A 20,322-nucleotide genomic window follows, 5' to 3' on the forward strand; every position below is an offset into this window, starting at 1 on the left:
AGATGGGTCGAGGATGGGTGTTTCAGCACGACAACGACCCTAAGCACACCGCCAAAGCAACAAAAGAGTGGCTGAAGAAGAAGCACATCAAGGTTCTGGAGTGGCCTAGCCAGTCTCCAGACCTGAATCCAATTGAAAGTCTTTGGAGGGAGCTTAACATTCGCGTTGCCAGGCGACAACCTCGGAACCTGAATGATTTGGAGGCTGTCTGCAGGGAGGAGTGGGCCAACATCCCTGCCGAAATGTGCACAAACCTCGTCACCAACTATAAAAACCGTTTGACATCTGTGCTGGCCAATAATGGCTTTTCTACAAAATATTAACATGCTGTTTGTCCAGGGGGTCAAATACTTGTTTTTCCTCATCAGATGGTTATCAATTTTAATAAATTCATATGATGTGATTTTCTGGAATTTTCTTTGGGATTCTGTCTTTCACTGTTAGAATGTACATATGATTAAAATTATAGATCGTTGCATTCTTTGTAAGTGGGCAAACCTGCAAAATCAGCAAGGGGTCAAATACCTATTTCCCCCACTGTATATGCTACTTGAAAGTGGCACTGGAGGAAAAACATATGATTTGATTAAGAACATGTATACAAAAAGTGAATGTGCCATAAAGACAAGCAAACAGCGTTCTTCTCCCAGGGCTGGGGAGTGATAATTGTTTTGTTTTTACATTTGATACCGATTTCTTTTTATTAATTATTATTATTTTATTTTTCAAATATTTTTTATTTATCTTATTTTAATTTTTAATATATATATTTTTTTATCACACATACGCACTCGCTTACTGTTTTATTAATTTATTTTATTTTAATCTTTAATATATTTTTATTTTTTAACACACACACACACACACACACACACATGCTTAATATTTTATTTATTTATTTTATTTTTAATATATTTTTAAAAAATTTAACACACAGAGACAGACACACACACACACACACACAGACTTACTGTTTTATTTACTTATTTATTTTAATTTTTTATATATTTTTCTTTTTCCAACACACACACACAAACACACATACGCTTTAATTACTTTACGCTTTAAGTACTTGTTTAATGATATGTATGGGGTAGATTGTTCTTATGTATTTTGTATGATGCTTTGGCAATATTGTTGTTATACATTCATGCCAATAAAGCTCATTTGAATTGAATTGACTATTCACATATGGGTGAAAATGAATGAGTTCCTGAGTCATATACAAGATTAGGTCAAATGAACGAAACATTCTTTGAACGACGCAACACTTGTCTCCCCGTTCTCCTGTGTTGTCTGCTTCCCTTTTCTCGTCCTGTTTTGGCGGTACTTTTCCTTCTTTGTTGTCTCTGTTTCTGGAGCAGGGCAGAACGTACCAGTTTTTTAACTTGCGGAAGAGCTGACTGACAGACATAATACACACACACACAACACACACACACACACACACACACACACACACACACACACACAGAGCCCTCAAAGCATGGAGCTTTAAACTTTACTGAATGGGAGAACACATGTATGCATAACTGTCTATCCCAGCAGGCACACACACACACACACACACACACACACACACACATTAAAGGAGACTTATTAGGCTTCTTATATTTTCTGTCTTATCTATAATGTTTCAGTGTCAGATGTTCATCTTAAATGTGGCCAGAGCTCTACTCTTAGCTCTTAATGATGTCATACAGAGCTGGTTTTCCATATATGGTAATTTGCCTGCAGCCTCAATAACAACTGGCAACTCCTATGCTTAGTTTGTCTCTACCGCTGAGTGGCATAATCATCCTGCTTCAGGATCTTGGCCAATCAGAACACAGTGGGCTTTTGGGGTGGGGGGGGTGGGGGGTTTAAAGAGACAGGAGCATCTACTGCATGTTTAAGAGGCTGAAATGAGAGCTTGCATGAAGTTTAGAAATCCAGTGTATCATCAGCCTTCAACAGCCAGCATTCACACCCCAATTTCTCCAGAAATTGCACTGTCTAGTTTTAAGTTTACAGTTTCAACTTAATCTTTTTTAGAAAATGTCTTGTTTCCTCTTGCTCATGTTGACTGTGAATACAGTGTATAATGTTCAATAAAGCAGTTGACATACACTGTTGGGGAATTGGGAATTGTTGGATCTCTTCCCTGCTTTATATAAAAAGTGCAAAGAGATGTCTTTTGTTATGAATTGGCGCCACATAAATAAAACTGGAACTAAATACATTTGAAATAACAAACCTGGATTTTAACATTTACCTAGCCAGGTAGAACTCCTGAATTCCAGAATGAAAATAAATGGCTGCTTATTGTAAAAAGACTCACAAAAGACTTAAATGTAATAACAAACTCTAAACTGATGTCAAAATATTTCTCTACAATAACTAATCCTCTATTTCACTGCTCATGCTTATGCACCAGTGTTCATGTTCTCATGTACTCATGTTCTTGGTATTTCTAAACTCCTGGCTGCAGTGCAGATTTTTACAAACTTAGGCTGTGTATCTTTTAGGAACAAAAATGAGTGATGTATGTATTTTGGTGTGTTTGTGGAGGTGCTTATGTTTACATATTACATACAGAACTGAACAGCTAATGGCAATTACATGCATTTGGGATTCATGCTCTCATAGTCTATCAGAAATAAAAAAAGCAATGTGGGACATTTTAAGTTACATATTTTTGTTGTAATTCTGGTATGTGTGTGTGTGTGTGTTTCTAGGGTGGTTACGCTACCTACAGATATGCCCAGCCTACTGCTGCCACAGCTGCTGCATACAGTGACAGGTAAGATATAAACTGTCACTGACACACAAGGAGATTCATTATTAATATGTTTTATGTACAAGATGGGATATAATGACCTATAGATAATGATATGTAATTTTAACAAGGCTACACTGGCTTTGTAACTCTCGGCCTACAGAGCGAAGTGTGTTCAAACTGAAGGTCCTTTATGATTCATGCATGCTTTTTTATAGTTGGCTAATTTAGTTAGATTGAATTAAAGAAGACAGTCCACTCCGCACTACTGCTCGCAACTACCTCCAAACTATATGTCTCTAATGAGTTGTAATGAAAGTACTGTGAAAAATATGTCAAATAAAAGCACACTGCGGTTGGCTTCTGTTTTGCCACAATTGTGATCGCTGTTGAACTACTGTCAATTCAATAATATTATGACTGGGATTGTGTAAAAGAGGGATCAGTCATGTAGTTATACATTCAGATGTTTGTTATTGAATTGTATAGGAATTTTATTGTATCATTCATTAGCAAGGACTACACCACAACAATGTGATATTAAAAGTTTAATGAAACAAGTGAGTACAGGATGGAGAGGATGTGAGGAAGAGGCAGACGTGGGGGAGGAAGTTGTCTCTTTAGGCTGGCCTGAGACAGATATATTGAAGGCTTGGGAGTAGAAGACTCAGGGGTGAATTCACAAAGAATGGATTGTGGTCGCTGATAGCACCATGATTTGCATCACTTGCAACCGCTATCCGCCCGGTCTCAAGGTCCAATTTCCAAAAGATATTGCGCTAATGATATTACAGTGCAAACACGCCCATGAAGTTTTGCAGCTGAGCATAATTTGCCCTGGTTTTGCATCTGTTAAATGTTCATCCACACTTTTCTGTAGTGCTCCCAGGAATATTCGTTCTTAAAGTGTACTCAAGTAACATATTGAGCAAGCTTTAACTGTGCACTCCAGCTCATGCGTCTGGGCCCATGAGGGGGAGTGCACAGTTCTTTCTACTATGTTTTCTGCTGGACTGGTACAGTGTGTAACCATCATCTCCGCTTCTCACAGCAGTAGGTTTGCTGTTGTTTTCCAGTGTCATTCCCTTGTGGTGAATATCAGGTATTGTACTGTCTATGCGCATATGATGTACTGTGATGTGCTATTGCTTTGCCTGGCTACAACCACCACTGTCATGATCTCTGGAAAGTCTGGATGTGACACCCCTAAATGTTTTATATATATAAATTTTACTATAAAAGCATGTGGTTATTAACGCTGGTGTTTGTGACTGGACTTCTTTGCAATACGGCTCATCTGCATAGAAAGGGGCCAATTAGCAAAATGCATTTTACCTAATTTAAATTCATGCAAATAGCATTGGAGCACCGAAACGCTATTTGTTTGGCAGTGCAGTTAGGGGTGCATTTCACCATTTGCGGGTGCTTTGAGAATTACACAGTTTCTTTTTGTCTTATTTGTGCAGGTTTAGCAGTCGCAGAAGCTGCGCAATCCTTTTGTGAATTCGCCCCTCAGTGTGGTGGATCCGTTTTGGGAGTTGAGGCATCCAAGCCAATTACGGGCCCCCAAAAGAGTCAACAGATTTAAATGGAGTTGAGGTGAGCATGAGTTTGATGGAGATAACGTAAAGATTGTTGCAAATGTAGGAGAGATATGCCTGAGATGACCAGCAACTGAAGACTTGAATGGTTTAATCCAAGGTGATGTTGGATAGACTGGGATGGAGATAAAGATTATAGGCAGATGAAGCTGAGGCAAATTCAGAGCACTGCAAGAAACCAAATAAAAGAGGGATTCTGGAGTTAAGTCAACCATGCTGGATGAGTGGCCTAAACATAGAGCATAGATGCAGAAGGTCAGGAGTGTGTGGCAAGCGTTTTGCTGTGACAGTGGGTGTAGCATAGATGAGGTGTTTTAATGTGGCTAGATGGCACTGGAGGTGAGTAAAAGTTACAATAAAACAGAGTAGGAAAAATAAAAGTCACAGAAAAATGAGGAGCAAATAAGCTGGAAAAAAACTTACAAAATACATCCTCACAGCAAACTGCTGCCAACATCTGGCCAATGAAGTACTGGATGATGAGTGCCCCCTCAGGTCAAGGAATGCTTGTTCATGCTTTTCTTCCCATGGCAGTTGATTAAAGCTGGACTTCTTGTTCAGGTCAATTTAAGGGGGCTGCTCACGTGAGAAAGTGGGAAACGAATCGCTTGTACCACCCAGCTAAGCCATGGAAGGACTTTATTATCTTTACTTTCTTGGTACAAGGACAAGGAAAGTCCTACTCCGTGCATCTTCTCTTGATGGAGCTATATCACTCCATGACCCAGCAAATAGCCCAGATACTTGGCTTCCCGTTGGGCCAGGGAGCACTTTTTGGGTTGAACAATCAACCCTGCTGGCTGTAGTCTCCCACTACCGCTGAAAAGTGGCTGGAGCACCAGAAATGCATAAACAGTAAACTTAAAAAACACAGACTTCTAAAGGGAGCAATGGGCATCTGCAGCTACCCCTTGCATAAGTCTAGAGTGCTGATGTTTTGGGCCTGGACAACATGCTCAGTGAGATCATTCAGCCTGAGAGTTGGATAAACATCAAACTTTGACTGAGGGCTAAGGTTATGAAAGTCAATAAAGAAATCTTATAGTGCCATCCTTCTTAAGCACCAGCAGCACAGGACATCTCATATCACTGTTAATTTTCAATGACCCCCACTGACTTCATTACCTCCAGTTCCTGCCTTACAGCTGGGAGCATCGTCTCTGGGACCCGGTACTTCTGGCGGACAGGAGAAGGATCCAGGACAGGGGCATTTCCAGGCTCTTGAAACATTGGGGGCTTATCCCAGGACAGAAATCTTTCATGTTTTAACCCCCCCACCCCCCATTGTTGCCTACCCAAAGTATGTCTTTAAAGCAACAGTAAATTATATATATAGCCTACATTTATTATGAATTTTATAATTACTACTGATAATAATTAACACTGATAATATTAAATTGGGGGGTTCTGGGGGTCCTCCCCCTGAAGAAGTTTGGCTTTAAACACTTAATTTTCTGCATTGTGGTGAATTTCTTTGCACCAATTTATTGAGGAAATGTCTCAGGTGACAATTCAAAATAAGAAGAATATTGTGTAAGATAATGCAGTAAGGCTGTCAGATATGTTTTTCCTATAGATCAACTTTTCTCATTTAATTTAATCCCAGCTGAATCTACATACATGCAGGCATGCCTGAAGTACATTTGCATTTTCTCATTTGGCAGACGCTTTTATCCAAAGCGACTTACATTTGAGGAACAACATACAAGCATCAACAGAGCATCAAATACAGATCTACAACTGACAATACATACTAGTAAGAGCAGCAATAAATACTAATAAGAGCTCATAGTTCATTTCAACTCAATGTGGTATATACCTAGGGAAGGATGTAGGAGTTTACAAAAAAAGTGCAATTGATACAAGATAATTGTAAGGGGATAGAAGAAGAAGAGCACAGGAAGTGCATGTTAGAGGTTATGAGTTAGAGGTGTTATAAGAGGAAGTGTTCTCGGAAGAGATGAGTTTTCAAGAGCTTCTTGAAGTTAGAGAGGGACGCCCCTGCTCTGATGGCGTGTCACAGATGAGAATAGCCGGGACTGGGATTGATTTGTGTGAAGTGATGGCAGAGCCAGGCGGCGTTCGTTGAAGTGTAGTGGCCGAGAAGGAACGTAAGTTTGTATTACGGAGTTTAGGTAGATGGGTGCAGACCCAGTAGTCACTCTGTATGCAAGCATTAGTGACTTGATTCTGATTCTGGAGGCCACGGGGAACCAGTGGGGGTCACTGAGTAATGGAGTGACATGAGTCCTTTTGGGCTGATCAAAAACCAGACGGGCTGCTGTTTTGAACCATTTGTAAGGGTTTCACCGCACAAGCTGGAAGACTTGCTAGGAGGGCATTGCAATAGTCGAGGCGAGAGATAACCATGGCCTGTACCAGAAGCTGGGTGGCATACTGAGTGAGGTAGGGCCTGATTTTCCTTATGTTGTATAGAGCAAAGCAGCATGACTGAGAGACAGCAGCAACATGGTCTGAAAAGGACAGCTGGTCATCAATCATGACACCCAAGTTTCTCTGTTTCTCTTCAGTATCGTCTGCGTAGCAGTGGTAAGAGAAGCCATGAGAATGATCAGCCCCAGTGAGGTGGGAAAGAGTAAAGTGAGAAGAGAAGGGGCCCTAGTACTGAGCCTTGGGGCACCCCTGTGGAGAGGCAGTGGGAGGAGGATAATTGTCCTTGCCACAAAACATTGTAGGAACGCCCCGAGAGGTAGGATTCAAACCACAGGAGTGCTTTACCCAAGATGCCCGTTGCTGAGAGTGTGGATAGCAGGATCCTGTGGTTGACTGTGTCAAAGGCAGCTAGTAGGTCAAGCAGGATAAGAACCGAGGATTGGGATGCAGCTTTAGCTGACCTTAGGGCTTCTGTTACAGACAAAAGAGCCGTTTCAGTAGAGTGGGCACTCTTAAAACCACTGATATGGATCTAGGAGGTCATTCCGTGACCTGTTTGAATACTGCCCATTCGATAGTTTTGGATAAAAATGGTAGAAGAGACACTGGCCGATAGTTCTCAACTTGAGTTGTAGCCTAAAGTGTTTTTAAATGTGCATATGGCACCTTTTCACCTCTGGAGACATTTTCTGCACCAATTTATGGTGGAAATGTCTTTATTTTTATAAAGGGAAGGACAAAATTTAGGTGGCAGGTGACAATTCAGAATATAAATATATAAAAGAATGTAATGCAGTAATCAGTAGCTTTTTTTTTTTTTAGCTTATATCTATATAGTTATTTTCGCGCATTTGGCGAATTATTATTTTTTTGTCCCACAACACAAGAAACGTGGGTGCTGTAAGAGATGTGATTGTGCCAGCCCTGTATAGGCCTATGCTTTATGGGCCGATCGTTGGCCCACTGTTTAACAGTGGGCCAACAGTTAGACCTATATTAAATAATTTGACTTGTAGCCTACTCGATGAGACGAGCGCACTGCTCTTCATCAGAGGAAGAAAACTGAAACTGAAAACACTTGTGATCAGACAGAAATATCACCACAATTCCACACAAATGTTCGTTTTAGTGTTTAAGTGTCTCTGTGCGAGTGGGAGAGAGACAGCAGGACACAGAGCGACAGGTGTCAATGTCACGTTCATACTGGTGTGTCATGATATTCTCTCACTACTTTGCGGCGACTGTTAACCGTTTGTGTAGCTATACACTGACTAGACACTGACCAACAACATTTATATTTAAATATATTACAATTTTGCTAGGGACAATTTAGAAGTGGCGGAAAAGCCCTGAAGCTGTGAGCAATGCGCTCTCTGTATCTCTCTCTCTCTCTCCTCTCGTGCTCTCTCTAAAGGCAGGCAGGCTGAGTGACGATGGGGGGTCAGGTGAACTTTAAACAAAATGTAGCAATATTATTGCGAGTAGCCTACGCTCTTTGAAGACCTTCGAGACAGGCTACATCATGAAGATTATTGCATATTCAATTCAATTCAATTTATATAGCGCCAAATCACAACAACAGTTATCTCACAGCGCTTTCCATAAAAGAGCAGGTAGACCGTACTCTGATGATATTTAAAGAAACCCAACAGTTCCCACCAAGAGCAAGCACAAGGCGACAGAGGCAAGGAAAAACTTCCTTTTAAGAGGCAGAAACCTGGAGCAGAATCATGGCTCAGGGTGGGCGGCCATCTACCTCGACCGGTTGGGGGTAAGAAAGAGACAAGAGAGATAGTGTTAATGATAATAATCGTAATGTTAATGATTATAATAACAATAATAACAGTAGGACTAGTAACAATAATTGTAGCAGAGGGTGTCGAGCAGGAACACTGGGGCAGCAGGCATTCTAGTCCTATAGCAGCATAACTAAGGGATGGTTCAGGACTAACCTGAGCCAGCCCTAACTATAAGCTTTATCAAAGAGGAAAGTCTTAAGCCTACTCTTAAATGTGGAGATAGTGTCTGCCTCCTGAACCCAAACTGGAACCTGGTTCCACAGGAGAGGAGCTTGATAGCTGAACGCTCTGGCTTCCATTCTATTTTTGGAGACTCTAGGAACCACAAGTAACCCTGCATTCTGGGAGCGCAGTGCTCTGGTGGGGTAGTAAGGTACTATGAGCTCTTTAAGATAATGATGGTGCCTGACCATTAAGCGCTTTGTAGGTAAGAAGAATGATTAAATTCTATTCTGGATTTTACTGGAAGCCAATGCAGAGAAGCTAAGACAGGAGAAATGTGATCTCTTTTCCTGGTTCCTGTCAGAACACGTGCTGCAGAATCTGGATCAGCTGAAGAGTCTTAATGGACTTTTTTGAGCAACCTGATAATAAGGAATTGCAGTAATCCAGCCTAGAAGTAACAAATGCATGTACTAGTTTTTCTGCAATATTTTTAGACAGGATGTTCTTGATTTTTGCAATATTACGTAGGCGGTCCTTGAAATTTGCTTAATGTGAGACTTAAACGACATGTCCTGATCAAAGATAACTCCAAGATTCCTCACAGTGGTGCTGGAGGCCAGGGCGATGCCATCAAGGGAAACTATATCTTTAATGCGTCATGGAAGTGCTTGGACCCTAGAACAATAACTTCAGTTTTATCTGAGTTTAACATTAGAAAATTACATGTCATCCAGATTTTAACATCCTTAGGGCACATTTGAAATTCAGCTAACTGGCTTGATCGATAGATATAACTGAGTATCATCTGCATAACAATGAAAGTTTATGGAGTGTTTCCGGATAATATTGCGTAAAGGAAGCAAATATAAAGTGAACTGGATTGGTCCGAGCACAGATCGATCTGATAAATAGGACTTAAACCAGCTTAGAGCGGTTCCTTTATTGCCAATGAAATGTTCCAGTCTCTGTAATAGGATCTGATGGTCAATGGTATCAAAAGCAGAACTAAGATTTAATAAAACCAGTACAGAGACAAGTCCTTTGTCTGATGCAATTAGGAGGTCATTAGTAATTTTCACCAGTGTTGTCTCTGTGCTGTTGTTACGTCCCAGACTTGTCTAGGGGTGTGGGACAAACAAAAGATAAATAAACCAGGTGGAAAAACCAAAGGAGGACTCAAAACATGCATCAAGTTAATGTATTTATTCTTAATCAAAACAAAAGGGCGTTTAAACAAAAAGCGATCTCTGCCCACACAAGAGACGATAAATTATATAAATCTAAACATAGGATTCGACACAATAGGCCACACAGTCTCCACGGTTCCCACCGCACTGGGGAAGCACGCATGGAGGTCACCCGCCGCTCACCACACCGGCTTCCACTGCTCGGGAACGCCAAGCCGACGGCTGCCTCCACGGAGTCTCTGACCTTATGGCGCACGGAGAAGTTGCAAGTGGCACTCCGCCGGTCACGTCCTACAAGCCACACAGTAAATCACACAGTATGCCACACAGGTTAATGTGGGTAACCACGGAAGCTATGATGAACTCTAAATCCTGACTGAAAATCCTCAAACAAACTATTGCTATGTAGAAAGTCACACAGCTGTTTGGCGACTGCTTTCTCCAGGATCTTAGAGAGAAATGGAAGGTTAGATATAGGTCTATAGTTAGCTAAAACATCCGGATCAAGTTTGGGCTTTTTCAGAAGAGGTTTAATTACAGCTACTTTAAAGTACTGTGGTACATAGCCTATTGATAGAGATAGATTGATCATATCTAGTAGAGAAGTGATGACTAAGAGTAAAACTTCTTTAACAGCCTTGTCGGGATGGGGTCCAAGAGGCAGGTCTTGGTGAATTTTGTTTCTAATACTTAGAATTTTATCATTAAAGAAGGTCATGAAGTCGTAACTACCGAGAGCTATGGGAATACTTGGCTCAATAGAGCTGTGACTCTCTGTCAGCCTGGTTACAGTGCTGAAAAGAAACCTGAGGTTGTGCCTATTTGCCTCTATTAATGACGAATAGTACGCTGCTCTAGCATTACGAAGGGCCTTCCTATAAGTTTTAAGACTATCTTGCCAAATTAAACGAGAATTTTCCAGTTTGGTGGAACGCCAATTCCTCAGAAGTTTCCGCGATATTTGCTTTAATTTGCGAGTTTCACTATTATACCATGGAGCTAACCGTCTTTGTTTTATTATTTTCTTTTTTAGAGGGGCTACAGAATCGAGTGTCATTCACAGCGAGCCGTCAGCACTATCAACAAGATGATCGATTTGGGAGGGACTGAAATTAGCATAAGAGTCCTCCATTACTTTGTGACTTGATAATGAATTTAGAGCTGATGGAATCGCATCCTTAAATTTAGCTACAGCACTATCAGACAGACATCTTGTATAGAAATTTAGAAATAGAAACAGTGGTCAGATATTAACATGGAAAATATTTTTGTTGCTGTTGTTGAGTTACATTCGGGGCTACAGTCAAAACATCCGGGGCTAAAGCCCCGGGAAAATGACCTGGCGACACCAATGGTCCAGGACAATGCTGTCTTCCTTCAAGGTGGTGTAATCTGGTTGGTCTTGGAACAAATCTGGAGGAACGATGGCAAGGAGATCCCTCTGCATTTCTGAGGACAGATGGGATAGGTCCTAGTGAATGTGAGTTTCACCTTAACCTCAGTTTGATCCTCTTCAGTATTTACAGCCCTGAACAAGAGCTGCTGGCTGGCTTGAACAGCCTTGGGTTGCCATTCTTTCAGCAGATTGACATGATATGTTTGCTTCTTCTTCCTATGGTGTGACATGTCAAAATCATACGTAGCAGTACCCCTCTTTCTAGAACTTTAAATGGCCTCTGCCGCTCGGCTAGCAGCTTGTTGTCTGTGGTGGGTAGAAGCAGCAGTAACTCTTTCTTGGGCTAGAAAACTCTGGGCTTTGCCTTCTTATTAAACAAATCTTTTTGCCTCTTCTGGGCTTCCTCCTTGTTGGCAAGTACCACAGCTATAATCTGCTCCATCTTTTGCCTCATTTGCAGGAGATACTGGAGGTCAGGCTCACAGGTGTCTCTGAGCACATTAAGGGGTTCTCTTGCTTTCCTCCTGTTGGCGGTGGCTGTGGCATAGGGTAGAGAAGTCCTTTTATCAGAAGGTCGGTGGTTTGATCCCCAGCTCCCTCAGATTGCAAGTCAAAAGTATCCCTGGGCAAGATATTGCACCCAAAGGCTGTTCCATCTGTGAATGCTATTACCGTTCTGATGAGCAGTTCGTACCTTAGCCTCTGACATCAGTGTATGAATGTGACAAGTGTAAAAAGCACTTTGGTCAGAAGACTAGAATGCAGTATACAAATACCATGTAGACATGGTACCACATTTACCATGTAGAATAGTTCAAAGTAGTCCTTTGAAGCTTGAGGGACCTCCATGTAAAAGAAAAGCAGAAATAGCAGCCAACGGTCCCAGTCACAAAATTCCTTAGCATTACCTTTAGGGTTTGATTGTATTTTTCCCATTACCCATCAGTTGGTGGTGGTAAGGATTTACTCTGATACTCTTAATCCCTAACAAACTATACATTTGGTGCAATGTCTGGGATAGAAATGTTTTTTTGGGAATGCCCACCCTGGTAAAGAGCTGCAAGAGAACAGGTGCCATGGCCCTGGCAGACCCCTCCTGTTTTCCTGACAGGGCATGTCTATATTCCACTGTAAATATACCCATTAATTTCTTCAAAACAATATGTTTACACATACGCTGGCCACTTTATTAGGTACACCTTGCTAGTAATGGGTTGCCTTCAGAACTGCCTTAATTCTTTGTGGCATACTTTCAACAAGGTGTTGGAAACATTCCTCAGAGATTTTGGTCTATATTGACATGATAGCAGAAATCACACAGTTGCTGCAGATTTGTCGGCTGCACATACATGATACAAATCTCTAAAGCGACAGGAGTTGCACCCGGTATGTTCTTCTGCTGCTGTAGCCCATCTGCTTCAAGGTTGGACGTGTTGTGCGTTCAGAGATGGTATTCTGCACACATTAGTTGTAACGGGTGGTTATTTTAGTTACTGTTGCCTTTTTGTCATCTCGAACCAGTCTGCTCATTCTCCTCTGGCCTCTGACATCAACAAGGCATTTTTGTCCATACAACTGGATATTTTCTCTTTTTCGGACCATTCTCTGTAAACCCTAGAGATGGTTGTGTGTGAAAATCCCAGTAGATCAGCAGTTTCTGAAATACTCAGAGCAGCCCGTCTGGCACAAACAACCATGCCACGTTCAAAGTCACTTAAATCCCCTTTCTTCCCCACCATTGAGTTGCTGCCATGTGATTGGCTGATTAGCTATTTGTGTTAACAAGCAACTGAACAGGTGTACCTAAAAAGTGGCCGGTGAGTGTTAACCAATGCGTAGAGTGAAAAAAAATAATCCTCTTAAGGATGAGGTTGGCGTAACCAATAGTCAATATTGATTTCTCTTTAACTTTTGTAACAACATACTTTTTTAAATCCAAACGATTATCTTTTCCATAACAAAAAAGTTTTGGTGCCCAAACAAACCTAACAAAACTGTTTCACAACGTTAATCATGTGTTTACTCTTTTGACCCGACTTTGTCCTTTCCTGCACGTCCAAAACCCATAAAATGTCTCTGGGTTACTTACTGCTTATCGATGATAATAATAGATAATATGCACCTTCCAGCTACTGCTACTAGCAAATTTATCATCCCAAGAATTTAAATTCAAATTGCTGATTTTCTGTTGGGTTTAGGGTGTGGCTTCAATAGGCTTTTTTAAAAGTGCAATTTTAGGCTTTTTTACAGTCTACTTTAACAAATTCCTCCTAGAGCTAAAACAGACTTAAAGTTTGCAATGACAAATTAATAAAAGCTTGAGCTTTTGTTTAAGGGCGTGTCTGTGGCATGGCATAGAATTTCCATGTTTCGCCATGAAACAGGAAGTTACTGTAACTTGATTCCACATTGTTGAAACATTTCACATGTCACAGTCCTGGCCTGAAGACATCTACCTGTCAATTTTCAGTCATAGTGCCACCTACTGACTTATACTTTGATGTACTCCTCCTAACAGGTTCACCAGATCCACTTCACTTTCGGGCAGTGTAACAGTGTTAAGACGTTGATAATACTATATTGTTAGTGTACCTTACATACCCCAAATTTCATAGGTTTGATAAGAGTCCGGGCCTGAGGACATCCACATTTTATCTAGGAGTTATAGTCATTGCGCCGCCTACTGGAATCCTTGTGTGACAATCTTCATTTGATTTACATAAATTTTTTTCGGTGTGTCCTACACAATATTTAACTCCTTTGTGCAGTGTCCAAAAGCTATGGAAATTCAGAGCCATGTTAACTGACATCCAGCGACAACGCCGGAGCGCTGCCTGATATGCGTGAAAACACGAGGACCCTTTGTTGCTGCTTGCAGCTTTAATTTACGGCCAGAGCATGAAAAATATGAGGAGGCCAATGAATCTGCAAATGAATCACATTTTTTCACGCCCCAAACGTGTTTGAAAACTCACTAAACAAAAGATAGAAAGAAAGAATGAATAATGAGAACAAAAACAATAGGAGCTTCGCTGCTTTAATCCCTATTGATAGAAATACGGCACAGTCATAGCTCTGGTTAAGTAGTTAAAACATGTCCTATGATTATTGGAAAAAAGCTTGGACATGAGGGGTAAAAATGGCACTCATTGAGCTCATGGTGGCGGTATAGCAATCAACTTTACGTTTTTGTGATTATCTCTAGAAAAGTTAAACTTCTTTCATCATTTTAATCTCTGGATTCATCTGCATCTTTGCTCCACTGGTCTTCTGCTCTAAAAATGTCAAATTATGCAACTTTTTATCTCTTTTCTCTGAAACCTATTTTAGAAAACTCATCCTAGGCGGTTTGGCCAATCAACCTAAAACTTTGGCAGGGTCTTCTATTTTTGTGTCTATGTAAAATTTTACATAAATGCTCGTAAATTAAAATTTGCTTAAGCTGTTGTAATCAAATTTTTGTTCAGATGCTCGGACAGAGCTTGGCTGAGCAGTCCTGGGATATTCTTCCAATTTTACAATTTACAATTTCAAGACTTTTCTCATTTCAAACTTCAAAAAATGTAAGAAAATCACCCATAAGTCCTAAAGAGCTGAAATATTTTTTAGCACATCCGCTGATATGTGACAAACATTTGCCTCACTACCCTTTCTGACCCCAAGGTGATACTGTAAAAATCAAGTTTGCGTTTCTGCAATTATCTTTAAAAAGGTTTGACTTCGAGTCCAAATTTTTTCATCAGTTATTTAATCTCTATCACCGGCATCTGGTCTTTTTCTCTGAAAATGTCAAATGGCAACTTACTTGGATCCCGATCATTGCTGCTTGTGGCTATATTTTCAGTTAATAATTGCATGGTGATGTTTATCTTCTGCCTCACTCTCTCCAACTTAACTTTTTGAGAGCTTGGTTTTCATTAATTATCTTGAATGACAGAAATACTGTACCATCCATCCAATATGCAGTGTAATGTAATTTTTTATAGAGATGGCTTTGGCTCTAGACAATAGAGCAGCTGATATTTTAGCAGACAAAGTAGGTACACAGTAGTTTCACTTGAAAAGAAGCTATCATGCTTATGAATGATGACACTGGCCAAAGGAAAATTAAGGAAGAGCCATTAAGGGAGAGATTAGAAGAAAACTGATACATGGGCAAAAGAAAAATAGACAAAACCAGTGGTCCTCCTCTTCATAAAAGCCTTTATGTCACTCACTCATGAACACAAATCTAGGTTACATTAGGGGTAAGCAGCAACTAGGGAAGCTTTGATGGCATTTGACTGGCATGATTGTACTGTGTGTTTCACGTATATATGATTCACATTCTAATAAAATGATGATTCACAAAGTATTGTATTGGCTGTATTGACTGTATTGGTGTTAAATGTTTTCAGCATGTTCTGCTGCCCCCAAGTTGCCAAACAATCTATTTATGGAGCTTTAAATAAACACTAAGCAAAGGCTTACAAGAGGACTGTTTGGATGTTTCGAGAAGGTCTGGTGTGGCCTTTAGGACTTGCTGGGGTACCTGTGTACCCTTCAAGTGCAGCAGCACTTGGCACTGGCCCCATGTGGGTCATGTTCATACCACAAGGGTCAAGATGTGAAACAGCTAATTTGGGACTGGGACTGAGACCCAGCCTGACACATGTGGCATACATACAATGCAAATACAGATATGCTCCTGTAAGCAAATCAAGAGTATTTACATGCACACGAGTGAGCACTTAATTGTTGGCATGTGGATACATTTTTCCTGAATTCAGGAATTATAAAAAATACACAACATGTACACAAGCTCTGCGACCCAAATATTAGCTCTCCTGAAAATAGTGGGCTGTCAAGTCCTAATCAAATGCACACACACTTTTACCAACACATACACACATCACCCCAATTTGGATAAAATACAGACTAGAGACTCAGGGCCCTCAGGTATTTGGCACTAATGGCTCACTATCATGTGAACATGCTCTGGTGTCCATGACACAAATCATCAGCTATGGATCAATTAGAAATTGCCTAATGATTAGCTGGAAAGGCAGGTTAAAGGATTTAAACCCTTTAAAGTTGTGACCTTACAATGGTAAAGCAACATACTTATTTTCTTCCAACAGACTTTGCATGCTGGCTGATCTCCAGTAGTCATAATAAAAAAGTCAAAAAGGCAAGAAGTACTGGCACTTTCTTAGGAGGCTTTCACACCTAACTTGTTTGGCCCGGACTTTTCAGTTTAATCTGAACCAAAATAACAGTTGTGAACCCCCCTCCCCCAGACCACAGTCCAGACCCAACAGACGAAATTTGGTCCGACAAAAAGAGGTAGTCTCGGTCCAGTTAAAACTGAACCATGGTTCAGTTTGTATCTAGTGTGAAAGCATTTTTTGGATGGTGCAGACTTTCAGACCATTTACAGGAAGTTTGGTGGTTCCTGTGTAAACCGGAAACAAACAAATGTACAGAAAAATGCATTAAATTGAGGATACAATGACAAATAGCCTGTAACAGCTCATCTTTTGAAATAGGCGGCCACTATGAAAGCAAGTTGCCACTCACCTCTTTGGTCTCTAACCAAATGGAGGTGCATAAGGATTGCTGTCATCTCTTCCTTTTCTGCTGGCGGCGAAGAGAATAATAATGTTTGCACAACGAGGATGTCCATTTGGCGAATTTGAACTAGCCTTGAGTGTAGTTGGTGCTGCAGGTAGTAATGTCATAATAATAACAATATAGTGGCAACGATATGCATCTGTTCATTCCTCATTCATTCAATCTTGTCAAAGCTACCAGCAAAACTTACAACATGCTGACGTCAGAAGCATGTCCATTTACAAACCAATCAGTGTCATGTATAGGGACACACAGCCCACATAGATGATGATGACAGGATGCAAATATGTCATCTAAAGTTATTTAGTGCGCTTGGATAATTGCAATGTGAAACCAAACCAAAACTAAGCCAATGTATCAAAATGTATGAAAACATGAACTTCGGTTCGGACCTTGGTGCGGACTTTCAGGTGTCAAAGGACCTTTACAGTCCATGAGTTCTGGTTTCACATACCATCATTATGGGAGAACCTTTTCATGCCAAAACTGGACTCATTAGTCACCTACAAACTCACAGTTAACCAAACAAAATGACTTGATGATTGTGGTCTTCAAGCACATTTTTATCCATGGTAGGCTCTAGGGATGACAATAACAGTCTATGCACCACTTTAGTCCAACGGAAATATCTCACTATGTCCACTATTGGATGGATTGCCATTAAATTCTTTACATACATTCATGATGCTGAGAGAAAGAATCCTAATGATTTTGGAGATGTTCTAACCTGTCCTCTTGCGGCTGACATTTGTGGTTCAGAGTAAAATGTCTCAGCATCTACTAGACATTTGAGACACTCATCTTCCCCAGAGTTCTTATAACTTTGGTGATGCCTTAATTTGTCACCTAGCGCCATCATCAAGTTAAAACTTCAGTTTGCCCATTTGTTTGGTTCTTGGACAAATTTCCCATCAGCTGCAGCTGTACTTTGTGTTTTGTGCTAAGTAGCAAATGTTAGCATGGTATGTGGTGAACAGTGTAAACAATATACCTGTATAACATCTACATTTTAGCATTGCCATGGTGAGCACGTTATCATGCTGATGTTAGCATTTAGCTCAAAACACCACTGCAGCTAAGTACAGTCTAACAGATCTGGGGCCTCCTTTATAAACAGTGCGTACAGGGCTGTAAACGTACACCACTTCCCACGCAAAAGGTTGGGATCTAAAAAAAACAAACTTGACGGGAGAATGTGCGGTCCCCGACACAAACTCTGAGGCATGCGTACTCACATAAAGTGGACAAAAACGGCGACTCACATGGCAGAAGGATGAAATGTTTGAAATGGATAGTATTGTGTCAAATAAATCAAAATATTACAGAGTATTATAGACCAATAAAAGTTAATATTATTAAATAATATCAGTTCATTTGCCATACAGATGAAAGCCTTTCTGAGTAAACAAACACCCAAGTGCGAAATTAAAAAACATTATTTAAGATCACTTGCAGCGCATACAGAAAGAAATGATTTGGGATAATTAACACAAACGCAGATATCTGATTTTGCAAAAGAATGCAGTGCACTTTATTCTCATAAATAAGGTGAACAGGAGGACAAATTACATTTAAATTGATAGACTCAGTGATTAGTTTAATATATTATCAGATGTTCGTTGCCTTATGGTATTTGAGCCAAACGCTGTGCGCCAGTGTGTGGATGTGATGCGCTGCTTGTAAAAATACGGTATGGAAAAATATTAACAAATATTAATATAACACTATTTATTATTCAGTGTACCACTTATGTCACATAAAACAAGTCATACTTCTTTTAACTCATCGGCAGCCTTTTTAAATGACTGTTTGCGTAGCCTAAATAAATGCGAAATGCATATGGTTTACTTTCTTTTCAAACGTGGGAATCCAAATGATGTGCCTGGGTCATCCAGTGCGTCCTGCATGTATGTGACCCCCTTCACCTCCATCACTGCTCAGGAGCGATGCCCCTTCCTCCAGATCGATTATAAGGGTTAAATTTCTTTTTGCAGCTTTTCTGTCAGAATTGGCCGTCCTTTTCTTCATGCAGTCAGTATGTATTAAAATTAATGAAAGGCGTTTCACTGACCATTTATAGGCAACTGTAGGCGTTTAAAGAGTCTGACAAGGAGCTCGCTCACATAAGCCACACTTCAAGTTGATTGTGATTTATTGTGAAGGGGAAATCGGCGTAGGATGTGCGTGCACACTGTTTTATAAATCTGATTATTTTTACGCACTTCCTGTGTTTTGAACGTATGCAACCATTAGGAGTCTGTTCAATGCACAGTTTTATAAATGAGAACCCTGGTAGTGTGACTCCAGCTTTGTACGTAACGTACAGACATGAGAGATTTTCTCATCTTTTTCTCAGAAAGAAAATGCTTTCTTCTGCCTACAAGGACAATTCTTAAAGATAAAGAAAAAAGTATTCTGCAAAATGACCAAGAAAAATTTAGTTTTAGGTCATCAAACTGCAGGAGTTTTTAAGGTTGCAAGACAATAGTATAGTTGCATAACTGTGCATTTATGGAAAGATACTTTATCCAACAACCTTGTGCATTTGATCAAGCTCCTAACCATTTTTAGATCTACTGAAAATGGTATTTCCATATTTATCTTTTCACCTCTGGGTCTTAATGTTTTTGACTTAAATTGCATTTGAATTTGTGTTGTAGTTACAGCTTAACACAAACTCTCTCACATACACACTGTCACACCCACACACACGCACACACACACACAGACTGATGATGGGTTAGGGCTCTGTGCTGTGAGATAAGATAGGTCAAATGTAGTGCTGGGCTGAGTGTGGGTGTTGGGGGTGCTGCATGGTGAATAGCAATGTCCAAAGCTAATCGGGATTAACTTCTAATCGCTTCAGCCACTGGGCTGCTATGCAAATCAACTCAATTATGGGCACAGGCCCTGGCCCCTGATTGGCCCTTATCATGACTGGCTAGGACACAGAGGGAAGGAGGGGGTGGACTAGTTGGCCACAGTATGGCTGCTCACTTGGAATACTGGAAACACTGCTGCTGTCTATTTCTGCCTAAAAATAGAAAACTCATTGATTCTCTGTGCTTTGATTTTTTATTTACTTTTTTCATTGTGCTTTGAGGGTTTTATTTATCTGTATCGCTCTGTGTCTATTTCTTAGCTAATTTCCTTTGACTGTATGCTAAACTATTTAATCAAGGTGGACTCAAAATGACATATAAAACTTTGGTCTTCTCAACCCTCTGGTCCACAAAACTACTGGCCAGACTGCCCTGAAGTTTGCTTTGGATAATATTGTTTCTGAGGGGATTATTTCCAATTTATTTTAATAATTCCTTGGCCTATCTTCTTGTACTACTATCAGGCTAACAAGATTACATGTGCATTTCATAAAATTAGAATACCATGGAAAAGTTCAGTAATTTTA

General features: G+C 40.3%; 1 protein-coding gene across 1 annotated transcript in view; it reads left to right on the plus strand.

Moving 5' to 3' along the window:
- Positions 1 to 20,322, plus strand: part of LOC123957452 (RNA binding protein fox-1 homolog 1-like) — a 63,477-nt gene that overhangs the window by 20,234 nt on the left and 22,921 nt on the right. Inside the window, exon 3 of the mRNA XM_046030268.1 lies at positions 2,718 to 2,782. Within this exon, the coding sequence (XP_045886224.1) occupies positions 2,718 to 2,782 (65 nt within the window). The remainder of the gene's footprint in view (positions 1 to 2,717; positions 2,783 to 20,322) is intronic.

The sequence above is a fragment of the Micropterus dolomieu genome, linkage group LG02 (genome assembly GCF_021292245.1).
Source record: "Micropterus dolomieu isolate WLL.071019.BEF.003 ecotype Adirondacks linkage group LG02, ASM2129224v1, whole genome shotgun sequence".
In the NCBI taxonomy this organism is placed as follows: domain Eukaryota; kingdom Metazoa; phylum Chordata; class Actinopteri; order Centrarchiformes; family Centrarchidae; genus Micropterus; species Micropterus dolomieu.